The following is a 17117-nucleotide window of genomic DNA, read 5'->3' on the forward strand; positions in this document are numbered from 1 at the left end:
TGTTTCTTAATCCCTTATACATACTCTGATCACTGTTTCCAACAAACTAGCATGGTTCCTTGCACTGCAAGGTATATATTTAGAAATGTACCAACTATGGCGTCTATTTATTCCACCTGGAGTTGCTTTCCTGTGTCCTTGGATATACTATATCTCTTAGAGGTTTCTGTGTGCAAGGTCACCCAGCCGCAGACACATTAATAGGTAGCAAAGTTAAACCGCAGGAAATCAATACAGGCAACTCGATATCAGCAACATCACAGACCTTATCCAGCCAAGGAAAAGGTGCAGGGTAAATAATGAGTTCAGGGTGGGTTATTCATTAAACTGTGATAGTGCCGATCGAGGTACTCTTGCCTGCAAACCACCATTGACTTGAACGTGAGCTGCTATGTAATAATGCCCTGATGAGCACCATCAAAGTAGCAATTTCTCTCAAACCTACATTTGTGGGATTTGTGTAACCTATATTGAGAACCGAGAATTCTGTTTGGTGCTTGACCACACTGATGATTCTCCACCATGTCTGAAGTATTCTTATCTTGTCATTCAAAAAGGTGGCTGGAAAGTCAAACAATGAATGGTGACATCAATAGGTGTGTGTGGAGTCAGGAACGCCTTTGAGTTTCACTCGATGTATCCAATCATGTTGCTACTGGCGAGGGAAGAACTTAGTTCAAGATCCAGTACCAGCTCCTTGTGCCCATGGGAAATTCACATGGCCGCATGAAAGTTTTTTAAAAAATAATTCTATTGACATACCCTACGAGTGCTATAAAATGGAACCGTGTTATCCAGTGTCTGAATATATTCCATCCTGTGTCTTCATTCTCAAACCCCCATGTTATGGATATAAAGAAGTCTAGAAAGGTATATTAACTCACGTAGGGGGTAATTGTATATAGTCCGAAGTGGACATTTGGGCTATCTTTGGCTGCTTCAGACTATATAGAATAAGGAAGTTTGAGTTAACAGTGTCATAAAGAATCACATATCGGTTTATATTATATGAGCTACAAACTAACCCGTTCTCCGTGAATTTTGATTTTATAATCCCTGGCAGCTCGGCTTGTCCATCTTCGAGCTTCTTTATCCAAGACACTCTCTCCATTCTGACTTTTAGTTAGTTTCTCTAAATGAGACACCTACAGATAAGTTTGCAAAAGAAACAGTAAGCATTTTGAAAGGATCACATTTTTCCGACACAACACCCCCCTCCCCCCCAAAAATAGCATGGCAGAGCATTCTAGCCTATCATCTTCAACACAAATTCAGATAACTACATGCTGTAACAACTCCCATTGACGCTCTCAAAACCTCAAGATGGCACACATGGAGTAAAATAGGAGTCAAGAAATCCTATGGGCAGTAAGATACCTTCTGGCATTGAATGGGGTCTTATTGCACCGCTTACTAAATATGGCTCTAAATGTGTCCAAAATATTTAAATAAAAAGGCGGATCAATCCGACATGGAAAAAGTTATTCACCAGTTCTTCTTGTTTTTTCCAATCTTCTCCACTATTAAAAATCTTCTCCACTATTATGACGATTAAAACCGAGCCTACATTTTTTGCACCTTATTAAGAATAAAGTGTTGTGTTCAGCAGGCTGCACAATGTTAATCATTTTATCCTGGATCTATGGTAATGTTGCCAAATTCACTTATATTATCCAGCTGCCCAGTACCAGTAAAAATGAATGTGGGGCAGCCTCAATCTCTTGAAACAGGGGAACAAAACTCCATGGACAACATTTTTTACAGTACATCTATGCTATAAGAGTTGGCGTGCATTTCAAATATATGTAGATTAGTCATTAGAAAAGATTATAGTTTAGGTTACTAAAGTAAAGTTACTCAGTACTACTTTGTACCTTCTTTAACCATTAATTTTCTTCGCCTCTGTTAACTGCAGTTTATCCTCATGGTCATTGCAGAAAATAGTTGATCAGACCTGTAGTCTGATTTCATTGTTTTGTAAGGAGCCAGATCAGAAAGATGGTCAGAATAAGAACGCCAAAGGATTATTAGAACGTCGTTTAAAGTAACAGCCCCCCCCCCCCAAAATACCAAATGAATTCATAACGTAAACCATTTGTTTGTGTTGGGCTAATCTATTTTTCCGTTTAAATTTTTTTTCAAAACCTTTTGCGGACTTTTCACCTGTTCATTATTTCCCTGGCAGCAGTTGTTAGCATGTCAACCTCTGTTTTAAAGTGGATGGCAGCTGCAATTTAAATTTCCCTGGGAGGCAAATTTTCTGCAAATGAGATCTTGAAAATTTAAATTAAAAAAATCTAAAAAAAAAAAATCGCCCTTCCTTAAAAACAGGAGCCAAAGGATTTCGCAATGTTCAAAGTAAAGGAAACATCTTTTTTTTCTTTCTTTGTTTTTTTAAATTGTGGGGTAGAGGGGATTGCTGCTTCAAAATCTATCTAAAATACTTAATATCCTTACATTTAAAAAAAATAAATAAAAGTTTAACAGTGTAGTATTGTACTGACATTTTACTATTTCATTGATTGAAATCATTTCTTTGAAATAAGCTTTTGTGAGAAATTGCTCTGCTTGAGCAATTGGAATGGAATGCACAGAAGCAGTCTGAACGCCACACATACAGATGGAGTGTTATTGAAGTTCATTTTGGGCTCAAGGAAACGGCAGCTGAACAGATCCAGACTGCGGCTCGATCGAGGCTTCCCCACGCCCCAAAACTCAGTACACTCATTTCCCATAAGGATTAAAGCAGTGGGAGCCCCTGCTTCTGAATGGGACTCCCCCTGCGTTAATCCTACCGGACCACACCTGCCTGCAAGAGCTGCGCAGAGAGAGCAAAGAGAAGTGGTCCTTCTGTGTCTCCCCCGCACAGCTCTTTGTACTAGAAATAAAAATTTCATTTTATACAGTAGGATTGTAGTCGGGGGGTCTCCGGAGCTGAACCGCATTTTAGGTCGGGGGTCCCCCTGCTTCCTGATGTACAGGCCTCTGTATCGGGTCCCGGTATCTCCTGCAATCTTAAATGTTCCTGTCCCTACACAGGGCGGCAGTGACCTAAAATTGGAAAGTTGGACAGCATGTGCAGTAACGAATACGCCACACATTCAGTACCTTGTCTGTCCCGGCCGGCTGGAACTGCTGGACGGGTGTTGGGGAGAAAAGGTTGGTATCTTTCAAGAATAGCTGGAGGTTCTGCTGTCGAGAAACCTGGGAATAAAGGATAGAGGTAAAGAACAAAAGGGTGGGGGAAAAAAATCAATTGTGCACAGATGCACAAAGGATATACTGTATGCTACAAAATATTATACTGCCAAGACAGATAAAAAGAAGCACACAAAGTTATGTATGGAATACATAGAAAACAAAATATGTATATACAGTATATTGAATAAGGCAGGGGAGTGCAAACTTTTTGTGCTGCGCCCCGTCTTCCCTGCTGCGTCGCCCGCGCCCCCTCCTTACCATAGAGCTGCATCAAATGACGGTGCGGGGTCATGCGACGTCACGTGACCCGCGGAGTTATTTGACGTGTGTGATGTCACATGACCCGTGCCAATTGCCATGGCGACGCATCACAGAGCAGCTGAATCTGGGCAAGTAAAGTGTTGCAGGGGCCTCACGCGATCCCCCGGCATTTAAGTTAAGTGCCGTTGGGAAGAGCACGTGGCCTCTGCAACGGCCCGTGCCCCTCCCAGCAAAATCTCCTATTCCCCTGGGGGGTGCAGGCCCCAGTTTGCGCACCCCTGGAATAAGGTATTGAACATGTTGCAGTGTACAATAATTTGGGAGATATCATCACTTATTTCCCATCAACATACATCCTTGCAAGGTCTAACATGCTTGTCGCGGAAGACCAGACAATTACTGTATACCGGGATTGCAAGCAACAGATAGGACGAAGGAATTAAATAAACCGAGTTTATTATGGCCGGAGTCAATAAGAGCAACACAATGAACAATACAAGCTTAAGTTAGCCAAACACAGGGTTACAGGCAGGAATCCGAGCTCGCTAGGTGCTGCCATAGCTAGCATAGTCAGGATGTCTTCCACGAGCCATCCGCCTTGGGCTATCCGAGTACCTTGGGATGATAGCTGCTTGCTTGCAGGTTTAAATCTCCCGCTGTCTCTGACACCGAGACTAGCTATGGACCCCAGAACAATCTATGTAGTTCTGATCAGCATCGGCTTACATGCTTTTCAGACCTCCATCTGAAACCATGGAAGACCGGCTACCAATCAGCCAAGAGATTGTCTTCGCTGACCAGAGAGTGAGGGCTCGCTCGCCCGAGATGGACCGATCAGAGGTGACGGTGCTTTAAAAACAGCCCACAGATGTGGACTTATGGATTGTAGAAAATTCAAACTGACCAATGGAAATCAAGCTGGCGGGGCTAGGTTCCCAGTTTCAGCCTGCTATCTCCCGCAGAGATGAACAATGGCTCCACTTTCGAAGGACATGTTCCCCACCGACCTTGTCCATGTCCTCTCCAACTTTCCCAGTGTTTCTAAGCACTTCACCCGACCCAAAATAGATTATGGCCCAATGCTCCATTGTGTGCTGGCCGGAATGAGAAGATTTCCAGCCCACCACATAATGGAGCCTTACAAATACACAACAAATAAACATGAGGAATAAACTGCTACATGGGAAGCACAGAAAAACATGCTGCTTGCCATTTTAGCTGCAATCAGATGGCCACATGAGTCTACAACATAGGCAGCCATCTGGACGGGTAGGGGCAACCAATGGGCTTAACTTTTAATATACATTAATTGCCAGACTGGTCCTACCGTCACAATGCTCATGTTGGATCATAGCGGATTACACATCTGCTGGCCTTTAACTCACATTTATAACTAACAGCAAAGGCCTTCTTTGTAGAATCAATATCAAGTATTTGCAGAGGAATAGATTGGGTCAGTGGTGTAAGGTCAGGAACCAGTAACACATACATATATATTGTATTGAACTCTGATTTCTTTGGTACTTGTTATAAAGCTGGGAGGTGAATTGCAAAAGCATAAAAAGGTAGACACACCCTTTTATAAAGTCTGTGCAGTTCCCTGAAGCGGTTTGGTAACAGACGCAGAACATTTGAGGAAATGCATCTTTATTAAAAGGGTAGTAGGTACTGTATATGGGATGGAAATTAAATAAAGCAATTTAAAAATGCTTGGCCTCTCTCTCTCTCTCTCTCTCCTTTTTCTGTGTAATAATAATCATGGTTGTCTTAAGCTCTAGCATCTGAGCATCTTTAGACTGCACTGGCCTGTGGGAAGATTTCCATTTTAACCTCTTGGACACTTAATATTTCCAACGCTTATTTCTCCTGTAAAGAGCATGAAATTGTGAGCATTGTTTGAAAGGGCAAGAAGAGATCTCATAAAGGAAGCAAAACTTGCACACCAAAAAATGGCAATCAGCCTGAATTGCTGCTTTAATGCAGTGTAATCTGCACACAGGGACATTATTTTATATCTACTGTGCTTAAATGAAGGCATCTTAAACCTGTGGGCAGTCACCAATCCTGTTTTCCCAAGCAAAGAATTGAACGGAATGCAAGTAATACCACAGAACAAAAGGCAAATGCATATTGTACAAGGTTTAGGTGTCCTGGGCAGCTGTTACCTGATTCGACATCTCAAGGAGGTCTCGGAATCGTTCTTGTGTGGACTTGCAGGTGTTGAGTTCTGTCTTACTGATCAGCGTAAGGTAATCTCGCAGCCGCTCATAAAGATCCCCATCTAAACACTGCATAAGAAACATGAATCAGAACCAAAAAAAGTGGGCAAAAAATAAATGTAAAAAAAAATCACATGAAGCCAAATACAAATGTTGGATAAACTTCAAAGCGCAACGCATCCCGGCCAAAACATGATATACTTGTTACTGTATGCTGATATTGAGCGGTGTCCCTGTACGTTTTTCTTTGAGGAGGCCAATGGGTCTGCAGGCATTTTGGTAATAACAGTATATTTATTATATGGCGCTGACAATGTAGGCAGGCTCCACTTAGAATGAGTCCCTGTCGTGCAGAGCTTACAAACTCATTTGTGTGCCTGGGACACAGGGATATAAAAGAGTCTTGCCAAAGGTCAACGAACCATGTCATTACCACTGAGCTGCTCCTTCAGACCTTCTTTGGTGCCTTTGGGTGATTGAAATTATTCGTATCCTTCTTAGCAACATTATTGGATATGCGAGATGGAATCTAGAAGTGCTAAAAAGCACCAGGCGTGTGCAGTGACAAGACCACTATTACATGGTCTGCCTGCAAAGCTGATCGTCATTTCGACTAAAAGCAAAACAACCATTACAGCCTAATTATGGTCAAAAATAAGGATCTCCCAAAAAGGAGACTGTACACTGGATGGGGTAGTATGGATATTCTTTTTAATTTCAGTATTTATTTTTCTAAGGGAGCAACTTATAAACACCGATATTCAATCATTTTAAGAATGGGAAAACAAGCAAGTGGGGGAATCTTCAGATAGCTGAAAAAACTTATATTAACACAGAAATCAGAATCAAAAGGGGAAAAAAACCAAAGGGTCTGTTGATGCGGCTTTCTTTGTTATAGATGCATTTTGGTTTTGAATTAGAAATCATCTTGAACCTCCTCAATCTCAGCACAGTGTGGCGCCACTTACATTATCAACAAAAGGAGCAGTCCAAGCATATTTTTTTGTTTGTAATAGGTTTTAAAGCTGCAATTCAGTCTTTTTTTATTTTATTTATTTTTTTAACTTCAATAGTTTCATGTGTGCAATCTTTAATTACCTAAAGAACTGTATAGCTGCAGGTCAATTCGTTCTCCATGTATTGATAGGCGAAATTTGGTGACATAATTAGTGAAGGGATCTGTTTTTTTTCTGCTTCTGTCTGTCAGTGGAAGCTCATGAATATTCATAAGCACTCCTGCACTGACATGTGCTAGAGGGAGGGCAGGGCTGACAAAGGGGTGTGCCAGGGCTTGTGACAGGACATGAAGGGGCAGTGCCTTAGCAAATGGCTGTTAAAATAGAATACAAGAAAATTGGTCTTTCAAAGTTGTTATTTTAAAAACAGAAAATGCTAAAAGTATTTTTTCTTACTACAGAACTGATTTATTAAAAAAAAACACACATGCAGGATATTGACTGAACTGCAGCTTTAAACAGGGGGTCTCTACAGCTCAACCGAGTTGATTTCAGCTCTGGGGGAACCCGTCTCCCCGGGAAAGGGGTAGCAGTAGCAGCTCCTGCTAGGCTAGTTTGGGTTCTCGTAAAGGCGGCTTCAAAGCTACGGCGTCACGCGGGCCACTAGAAAGTCGTGATGTCATCCCTTGCGGCTTCCTATTGGCCCACATGACCAGGGCATTTAAACTGTGCAGAGATACCGGCAACCCCTTCCGAAGTATCTCAGCAAGCAGGGGTTTACGGATCTGAAAATCGATGCGGTTCAGCTCCGGAGACCCCCTGCTTCAAACTTATTACATCAAAACAAAAAAAATGCCACATGGACTGAAATTGTGAAGCGTTTTTCTTCATTAGAACTTTATAGGATACATTTGTAGGATTTCGAAAAAACGAAGAAAAAAAAGACGAACAAACTATTTCTCTGCCCAAATGACGTTTTTGATATCGACTGAGTGATAAAAGATAAGATGGTTACATGTAGGGCTAGATTTAGTAAATCTATAGCACCGCAAACGGGTTTAAATGTAGAAATACAGTAGAACCCCTTGAAATCAAGCAGTTTGTAAAATGCTATGCTGATGCATGCAAACAAACTACAGTACTTCTTTTGTAAAGTAATTTAAACAGAACTTTGCCAGATTGATATCATGTACATTCACAGTTTGCTTATGAACAACCCAACTCATTTTTTTTAAAATTACATTTTAAACTCTTGCTTGTCCAACCACTACATTAGCATTTAAACAGTATTAAAGCTTTTACAAACTGTCTGATTTATAGGAATAAATCCAGTAGTACACAAATTGCCTTTTATGTAGTTTGTGTTAATTTCTACCTAATGCACAATTTTCTTTTTTTAGGGTCTAGGACCTCCATATACTGTACCTGTGCACTGCACAGAGATGAAGACAAAAGTAATCACAAAGTTAGCATTTTCTTCCCCAAGGTATACATTCTCTCGAGAAGGCAAAATACTAACAAACATCAATATCGGAAAAAGGCAGCTAAAAGTGCACGCATAACACTGTACAAGTGCAGACGAATAGGATATTGTTTTAAAGTACAAGAACCTTTAAAAAAATCCAATAATGCAAGGGATTTTCTAATACATTTTCACTCAAAGGTACAAACGAATATGCCGCGTAAGTTAAACACAGCAAGGCTATTGAGACCCAGGGAGAAAATCGGATTGCCATTACTGGAGCCAGATTTCAACCCCTCTAATTTGCAATTGTTTCACTTGTTATTGTTTTGCCTTCCTCTGGATCAATATACATATAAAACTATAAATAGAGGACGCGTATCTCGGCTAATTAGAATTTAACAAAGGTTGAGCTTTATGTACCAGTCTTCATTTCATTCATTTCCTGCTGCATTGATGTAAAACGTAAGCTATCCACACAGAAACGAAGACCCAGACCGACTAAAATCGGGGCACGTAACGTGACGTTACCTAAATTAGAAATGAAAGGGTACACTCAAAATGTATATGCCAAAATGACGTCCATACTTGAGCTCATTAGCATAATATTATGTTATTTCAGGATAAAGCTGCGTTATCTTCAAATAACGTGACATGGATGTATGTTTTGGCATTACTCTCAGCCAGACACAGCAATAGGGCTTTCGGATGACAGAAGAGGGTGAAATATCAGGGAATTAACATTGTTAGTTAAGTCATAACTTAAACAACACACAGAACCCCAAGAAGCTCATTTTGGGAACCCCTGAGCCCCCACAAATATATAAATGTATATGTGTCAAAAAAGAGCGCAAAAAAATTAAGATTTAATCCTAGTATAGGTGTATTAGTATTTTATCTGGTAGTGTTAGGACCTGTGAGCAGGTTCTGCCTTGCTGTGTCTCATGACACTTTGGCCAAAGGGTTAAACTAAATGACCCTTTTTCAAGAGAATATAAGTATTTTACTGTGTATTTTTGTCATAGTGGAAGTGGCATTGGGCTTTTTTGTTCTTTGTTTTAAAGTCATAACTTAACCTGTTACTTCCATTCAGACACTAAAATAGGACTTTGCCTATTGCTTTTGCCCTATTTTAGTGTCTGGATGTGAGGAACGCCAGGTTTAGATATGACTTCAATAACAATGTTATTTTTTTGCCAATAACACCAACAGAGCTTTGAGAGTAGGGTATTCTTACGACAGCGAGTTATTTTCCTCCAACGTCCGTTGTTTATAATGCTAGGCTTTTAACGTGATTGTTACGTTATGCAGGTATAATGTAATGTTAAACGGCCTAATGAAGTTTAGCAAGATGATGCTCATTGATGTGATCATGTCAAGCAGGCACTTACTAGTGGAAACTCCAATTCAACTCAATTGAGCTTTTTGCGCAGTAGTGCCTGGTCATGTTAATGCTCTAAGATGATTATAGATACACACACACACACACACACACACACACACACACACACACACACACACACACACACACACACACACACACACACACACACACACACACACGTCAGGCTTACGGTTTGCTTATTGGACTTAATAAATTCTTTATTTTTCTATTACTGTGCTGGTATTTTGGATCCCAGCTGTGATCCTTATTGACTTACTGTTAACCCGTTTACAATACCTGTACAGGCAGATGTGATGCAATGTACTGTACTTAGGGTCTACGGCCATTTTGCCGATACAGATATGTTAAAGAACAGGTACATTCCAGAACAGTGGAGAAATACCATAGTTATCCTCATTCACAACAAAGTAGAAAAAGAAGACCTCAAGAACCACAAACCAATCAGTGTACTTCCAATCACTTACAAGACTTTTACAAAGATACTCATTAATCGGCTACAACAGAGCCTGGACTTTGCCCAGCCTAGAGAACAAGTGGTATTCCGCAGCGGATACAACACAATGGACCACATCCACGTCGTACAAGAAGTGATTTCCCGAAGTAATAAATACGATCTACCACTCAGTTTAGGATTTATAGATTACGAAAAAGCATTTGTTTCGGTCTACTACTCAGCGGTCCTAGATGCATGAAGAAGACAAAGTGTTGAAGAAGTGCACATTGATATTATAAAGAACATTTACAATAATGCCACTTCAAGCATTAGATTACATGAAGATACAAGCAAAATAAGGATCGACAAGGGAGTGCAGCAAGGAGACACCATGTCACCAAAGATTTTAACAGTGACACAAAGAATTGGTCACGACATTCGATTGGGAAGAGAAACTAATCAAAATCAACAGTGAATATTTGAGTCACCGACTATATTTGAAGATTACAATATTTTTGCCAGAAGTCCAGAAGATTTTCAGCAACAAATTGGAGAACTCGCCGAAGCAAATAAGAATGTGGTCCTACATACTGTATGAATCTCAGCAAGACCAAATTGATGTTCAAATGTGTCAAGTCGGCAAAGATTGAAATAAATGGAATAGAACTACACTGTAGAAGCCAAAAGACAAGGTCTACGCACTTTCCAGGCAAATAAATCGATGGGAACCTTTTGCATGAAACCAATAGTAGAATGAAGATGGGATGGAGGCATTTGGAAGAAACAAGACAATATTTCTAGGGAACCTTCCACTGTGCCTCAAGAGGAAAGTTTTCAAATTCTGCCTGTGCTCACGTATGAATGTGAAACCTGGACACAAAATGCAAAGATTATTTAGAAGCTTCAGACACCTCAAAAGAAGTATGGAGAGATGTATGATGGTTATTACCAAAGAAATAGGAAAAGAATGAATGGGTACGAAACCAAACAAAAAAGTCTGTGACATCATCACAAGGGTGAAGAAATTAAAAAAAAAAATCGACTGGATTCCAAGAGAGATTAAAAGACCAAAATAAACATGGGAGGATGTAATCAGAAAATTTGTTGGAGCAACATGAAGCGGCTTGCAACCGCAGTACCTGGAAGATCCTTGGTGAGGCCTTCATCCAGCATTGAATAGACTAGGGCTGATGGTATATGCAGTGTTCTACCTCGAGTAATTTAAAGAAACAAAAATAAGCCCTGTACTGCAGCTAAATAAGGCAAAGCCAAAAGTTACATTCTGAATCAGAAATATGGAGCTGTAAAACAGGCATTAGAAATTCTCAAATACAAAACTACATTTGTTTAAATCTCATTTAAAGTATGAAGATTTCACCTTGGCCAATTAGAAGACACCAAAATTTAAGAATGTAGTTCTCTCCAGAACCAATATGACACCTATAATTTTGTTCTGCAAAACACATCGTATGAAATTGTATGTTAACAAAATCTTCTGAAACACACAAGCTTATGTAATCTTTTTCTGTTGATGAAGGTCTAAATCATTGTATTGTATTTTTATGTATATAGTGCTTCCGAGAGAGATATTAGCGAAAGATTTCAGGCATGACGGAGCAGTAGACACGGAATACAAATGAGAGCTTAAATCAGCAATTCTGACAAAAAATGATATTTGGTTAACTGGATAGGGAGCTGAACTGCTTTATTTTTAGCTCTGGGGATCACCTGGTTTCTGAGACACTCACCAATGAGGTTACCTGCATTACTTGCTGGTTTCTTCTGGGAATGGCTGTCCAAACTACACCCCCCAACCCCCAAAAGAAACCAAGCAGCTGGGATAGCTGCTTTAACATTGTAAGGAATCCGCTCCTCGGTTTACTGTTTGCCTTAACTTGCAGACCTGTGCAGTCCTGGAACACTTTCCCGGATATTTACTGCAGCCTGGATTCACTCATCAAAGCAATACTGCCACACGCCCCTTCTGCCATTGGTTCTCTGACCTTTAAGTACTGCTTTCCCACAATGCTCCCTGCCGAGCATAGTCCTTCCTGGATGTCTCTGTGTTCTGCCTTAAGCCTTGTCTTGTCTGTCTCCTTGGTTCCTGAGACCGGCTGCTAGTGTCACGCAGCGGTCTGTTCCTGTGCTGAAGCGGAGTACTCTCCTTGTTGTCTTCAGCTCCCTGGTTCCTGTGACCGGCTGCTAGTCTCATGCAGTGGTCAGTTCCTGTTTCCTGTGCTGAAGATGAGTACTCTCCTTGTTACTTCAGCTCCTCGTTTCCTGTGACCGGCTGCTATAGTCACGCAGCGGTCTGTTCATGTTTCCTGCACTGAAGCGGAGGTTTCCCTGTGTATCTTCATCTTCCTGGTTCCTGGGGCCTACTCTTTCCCTAATCTAGAGAGGCCGTGTCCTGGTTCCTGCGCTGAAACGGAGGATTCCCCAGCCCGCTCAGGACTCTTGCGCTGAAGCACTGGTTTACCAGTGCAGCTAGGCGGTGTGCTACTCTGGTCTGTCTACCACCTCCTGAGACCAGTACCATGGGCCATGGTCGCCGCACGCGCAGAAGCCACTCCCGCGCTCCTAAGCTGAAGCGGGGCTCTACTGACTACCTGTTGCCGAACGCCTGCTTGAACAACGTTTACCCTGATGTCTCCAGTCCTGACCCTGGCGTGTCCACCGACGATGCTGTCTTCTCCTATCCTGATCCTGCTACGTACGACTACGAACTGCGCAATCCGGATCCGCCTGCGCGGTCTAAGGTCGGTGCTTTTACAACCCCACCTCAGCCACGCGGTCCGACCCAGGTTTGTGGCGAGCACAGCCGTGACAAACATACAGTAACTACAGTAAGACAGGTGTGAAATTAATCCTCTGCAGCAATAGGCTATAGCCCATATTCATGTTCATTCACGTACTAAAGTTTGTTGCTGTAGTTGAAGGCTTTACAGCAACGACAGAATAATGTCGTGGAATTTAATGAATGAATTAAAAAAAAAAAAAAAAAAAAAACATTGTGTAGTATTTAAGTCAACAAAAATCCCCCAAATACAAACATTTAAATAACTGTAATGAAAATATAATTTGCACACATAAAACTGTCACTCTGGTGTTCCTTCCTGTTCTATACCAGGAAATTAAACCACAAAATAAAGACACTGCAGTTTTACAATGCTCAGTGGCCCACTGTTGAATGTAACGTTACTAGAAAAGTGCTACCAGATGCTTATAGCGACAAAGAACAAATGGTTAAGGCACATCCAAAAAATGTGGGAACAAAGTGATTACATCTGCACTTCTTAGCATTAATATATTAAGGTACTTTTCTCCCATGTTGCCTTGTGTGTCAGTTTGCAGTTTGGGTGGTGGCAGTGGAAGGCGTTAGGGGATTACACACTGTACTTATTGTAATTGGATATACCAAACTCTGCATCGCAATGCATCATTTTGTCATTGGCTGTGCGTGTGTGTGTGTGTGTGCGTGTGTGCGTGTGTGCGTGTTCTTCCCTTGCTAAAAATGACAAAATGTAAGAAATTCCCTTACATCTGGTGTAATACAAGCAGAAAATTGCACAATGCAAAAACAAAACATTTTTTGTCTTAACACATCTCCCCTAAGTGGAGGAAGAAGAACTTGAGCAGTTGTAGCATCTCCACCCAAACATATTTAAAAACCTAAAAAAAAAAAAAAAAAAAAACCTTGTCATATTTTGCTTTGTACCCTATTTTGAATCCATAGCACAAGGAGGTTTAATTACCAGCATTTTATTGTAATTATAAATAAGAACGACATTAAGTGTATTTATTTTCTACATCACCTTTCCCTCTTAGTGTTTTTAATGTGGATGGGGAATGATGCGTTTCCAGCAAGCTATGTCTGGTGCTGTGTTATGGTGTGTACATGTGTGTGTTTACACGTGAATATATGTGCGTGTGCGCAATTCCTCTGTGTGTGTCACAGTATTTTACCTAGAGTGAAATACAGCAGAGGATTGTGAGATGAGAACCAAAAAGACAGAAGTTGAGCATGCAAGGCCCATGTTCACGAAAGGGTGCTACACTTTACCGTTTCCAAACTCCCATTCAAATTAGGGATGGGGTAAGATGTGATAGCATCCATTAGTGAATTTGGGCATGAAAGAGAAAGCAAGTGTAACACCTCTTCCCTGTCCCTAAAGGAACTAGCGGTTATTACTGCCAATGATGATACAGTACATGCCTGAGCCTGATTTGCCTCTGTATATACCAAAGAGGAGCTACTTACAAAAATATTGCGATAGCAGCCACAGCCTTAAATTTAACTAACATTTGGCAAACACGGAAAGAAGTGTACAGGTGGCAAGAAAAACTTAAGGACAATAAGGCACCTTTCCCTGATGAAGTAGTGGGGATGGGTGATTTAGGTTGGTGGCTAGGCCTCCGGGATGGAGGGAGATGTGGGTAAACCCATGTTCTTCCCTTGCTAAAAATGACAAAATGTAAGAAATTCCCTTACATCTGGTGTAATACAAGCAGAAAATTGCACAATGCAAAAACAAAACATTTTTTGTCTTAACACATCTCCCCTAAGTGGAGGAAGAAGAACTTGAGCAGTTGTAGCATCTCCACCCAAACATATTTAAAAACCTAAAAAAAAAAAAAAAAAAAAAACCTTGTCATATTTTGCTTTGTACCCTATTTTGAATCCATAGCACAAGGAGGTTTAATTACCAGCATTTTATTGTAATTATAAATAAGAACGACATTAAGTGTATTTATTTTCTACATCACCTTTCCCTCTTAGTGTTTTTAATGTGGATGGGGAATGATGCGTTTCCAGCAAGCTATGTCTGGTGCTGTGTTATGGTGTGTACATGTGTGTGTTTACACGTGAATATATGTGCGTGTGCGCATTTCCTCTGTGTGTGTCACAGTATTTTACCTAGAGTGAAATACAGCAGAGGATTGTGAGATGAGAACCAAAAAGACAGAAGTTGAGCATGCAAGGCCCATGTTCACGAAAGGGTGCTACACTTTACCGTTTCCAAACTCCCATTCAAATTAGGGATGGGGTAAGATGTGATAGCATCCATTAGTGAATTTGGGCATGAAAGAGAAAGCAAGTGTAACACCTCTTCCCTGTCCCTAAAGGAACTAGCGGTTATTACTGCCAATGATGATACAGTACATGCCTGAGCCTGATTTGCCTCTGTATATACCAAAGAGGAGCTACTTACAAAAATATTGCGATAGCAGCCACAGCCTTAAATTTAACTAACATTTGGCAAACACGGAAAGAAGTGTACAGGTGGCAAGAAAAACTTAAGGACAATAAGGCACCTTTCCCTGATGAAGTAGTGGGGATGGGTGATTTAGGTTGGTGGCTAGGCCTCCGGGATGGAGGGAGATGTGGGTTAACCCATTGTTTGACAAAGGCAAAATGCTATACCTTACTAGCCACTTTGGTAAGGAAGGGTGGGTAGGTAGTTTAGTGTTAAAGGAATATTAACTCCTTTGTAGCATTTCGTGAAAAGGATATGCAAACAATATTTAAGCTGGCCAATAACAGCCTGTTAATGTCACATTATTTGCTTTTATCAAATACAGATTTCCTATTAAAGGGACGTTACCTTGGGTTAACGCTACATTAAATAGGCTAACAGAGCTTAGTGAATCTGGGCCTAAGAATAGAGAAAATGTAACCAACTTATCGTAATTTTCTTTTCTTGGAACCCTGGCAGTGGGCACCGGGTTAATTCTAGCCCCAGCTAAGTAGGACAGGAAATTGAATTCTTGCCGGTAGGCCATAAAAAGCATCCCCCCCCCCCCCTTCAGATAAACTTTGGATTCTCCCATAGCTGAAAAATACAACTTATATGTGATATGTGCCCACTGCCAGGGTTCCAGGAAAAGAAAATTACAGTAAGTTGGTTAAATTTGACCTTTTCCTGTTCACCATGGCAGTGGGCACCGTAGGGACATACCCAAGCAGTACAGTCATGTGAAAAAGAAAGTACACCCTCTTTGAATTCCATGGTTTTACATATCAGGACATAATAACAATCATCTGTTCATTAGCAGGTCTAAAAATTAGTTAAATACAACCTCAGATGAACAACAACACATGACATACTACACCGTGTCATGATTTTTTTTAACAAAAATAAAGCCAAAATGGAGAAGCTATGTGTGAAAAACTAAGTACACCCTTACTGCTTCCATAGGAATTAAGGTGCTAAGTAGCAGACAGGTGCTGCTAATCAAATTCCCTCGATTAATTGAGCATCAGCAAGTGTGACCACCTCTATAAAAGCCGAAGTTTTAGCAGTTTGCTGGTCTGGAGCATTCAAGTGTGTGTGTGTTAACACAATACAAAGGAGGAAAGACATAAGCAATGATCTTAGAGAAGCAATTGTTGCTGCCCATCAATCTGGGAAGGGTTATAAAGGCCATTTCCAAACAATTTAAAGTCCATCATTCTACAGTGAGAAAGATTATTCAAAAGTGGAAAACATTCAAGACAGTTGCCAATCTTCCCAGGAGTGGACGTCCCAGCAAATTCACCCCAAGGTCAGATCGTGCAATGCTCAGAGAAATTGCAAAAACCCAAGAGTTACATCTCAGACTCTACAGGCCTCAGTTAGCATGTTAAATGTTAAAGTTCATGACAGTACAATTAGAAAAAGACTGAACAAGTATGGTTTGTTTGGAAGGGTTTCCAGGAGAAATTCTCTTCTCTAAAAAGAAGATGGCAGCACGGCTTAGGTTTGCAAAGTTGCATCTGAACAAACCACAAGACTTCTGGAACAATGTTCTTTGGACAGACTAGACCAAAAAGTGGAGATGTTTGGCCATAATGCACAGCGCCACGTTCTCGAAAACCAAACACAGCATATCAGCACAAACACCTCATACCAACAGCCAAGCACAGTGGTGGAGGGTGATGATTTGGGCTTATTTTGCAATCACAGGACCTGGGAACCTTGCAGTCATTGAGTCCACCATGAACTTCTCTGTATACCAAAGTATTCTAGAGTCAAATGTGAGGCCATCTGTCTGATAGCTAAAGCTAAACTCACATGCACAGAAATTCAATGACAGAGTGCAAGCAGTCGAGCATTTAAACCCTTCTCAGCTATTTTTTTAGTTCAATAACTTTTTACATTTACAGTAGACCAAAAAACCCAACTCAAAAAAATAACAA

The 17117-nt window shown here is 40.8% G+C and overlaps 1 protein-coding gene across 8 annotated transcripts in view; it reads right to left on the reverse strand.

Annotated features, from left to right (window-relative positions):
- FCHSD1 (FCH and double SH3 domains 1) overlaps positions 1-17117 on the reverse strand; it is an 88503-nt gene that overhangs the window by 14988 nt on the left and 56398 nt on the right. For all 8 annotated transcript variants that reach the window (XM_075602004.1, XM_075602002.1, XM_075602001.1 and 5 more), the window contains 3 exons: positions 5628-5750; positions 3109-3204; positions 1026-1145 (listed from right to left, as the gene is read on the reverse strand). In XM_075602004.1, the coding sequence (XP_075458119.1) occupies positions 1026-1145; positions 3109-3204; positions 5628-5750 (339 nt within the window). The remainder of the gene's footprint in view (positions 1-1025; positions 1146-3108; positions 3205-5627; positions 5751-17117) is intronic.

This window comes from Ascaphus truei, chromosome 5 (assembly GCF_040206685.1).
Source record: "Ascaphus truei isolate aAscTru1 chromosome 5, aAscTru1.hap1, whole genome shotgun sequence".
Lineage (NCBI taxonomy): Eukaryota > Metazoa > Chordata > Amphibia > Anura > Ascaphidae > Ascaphus > Ascaphus truei.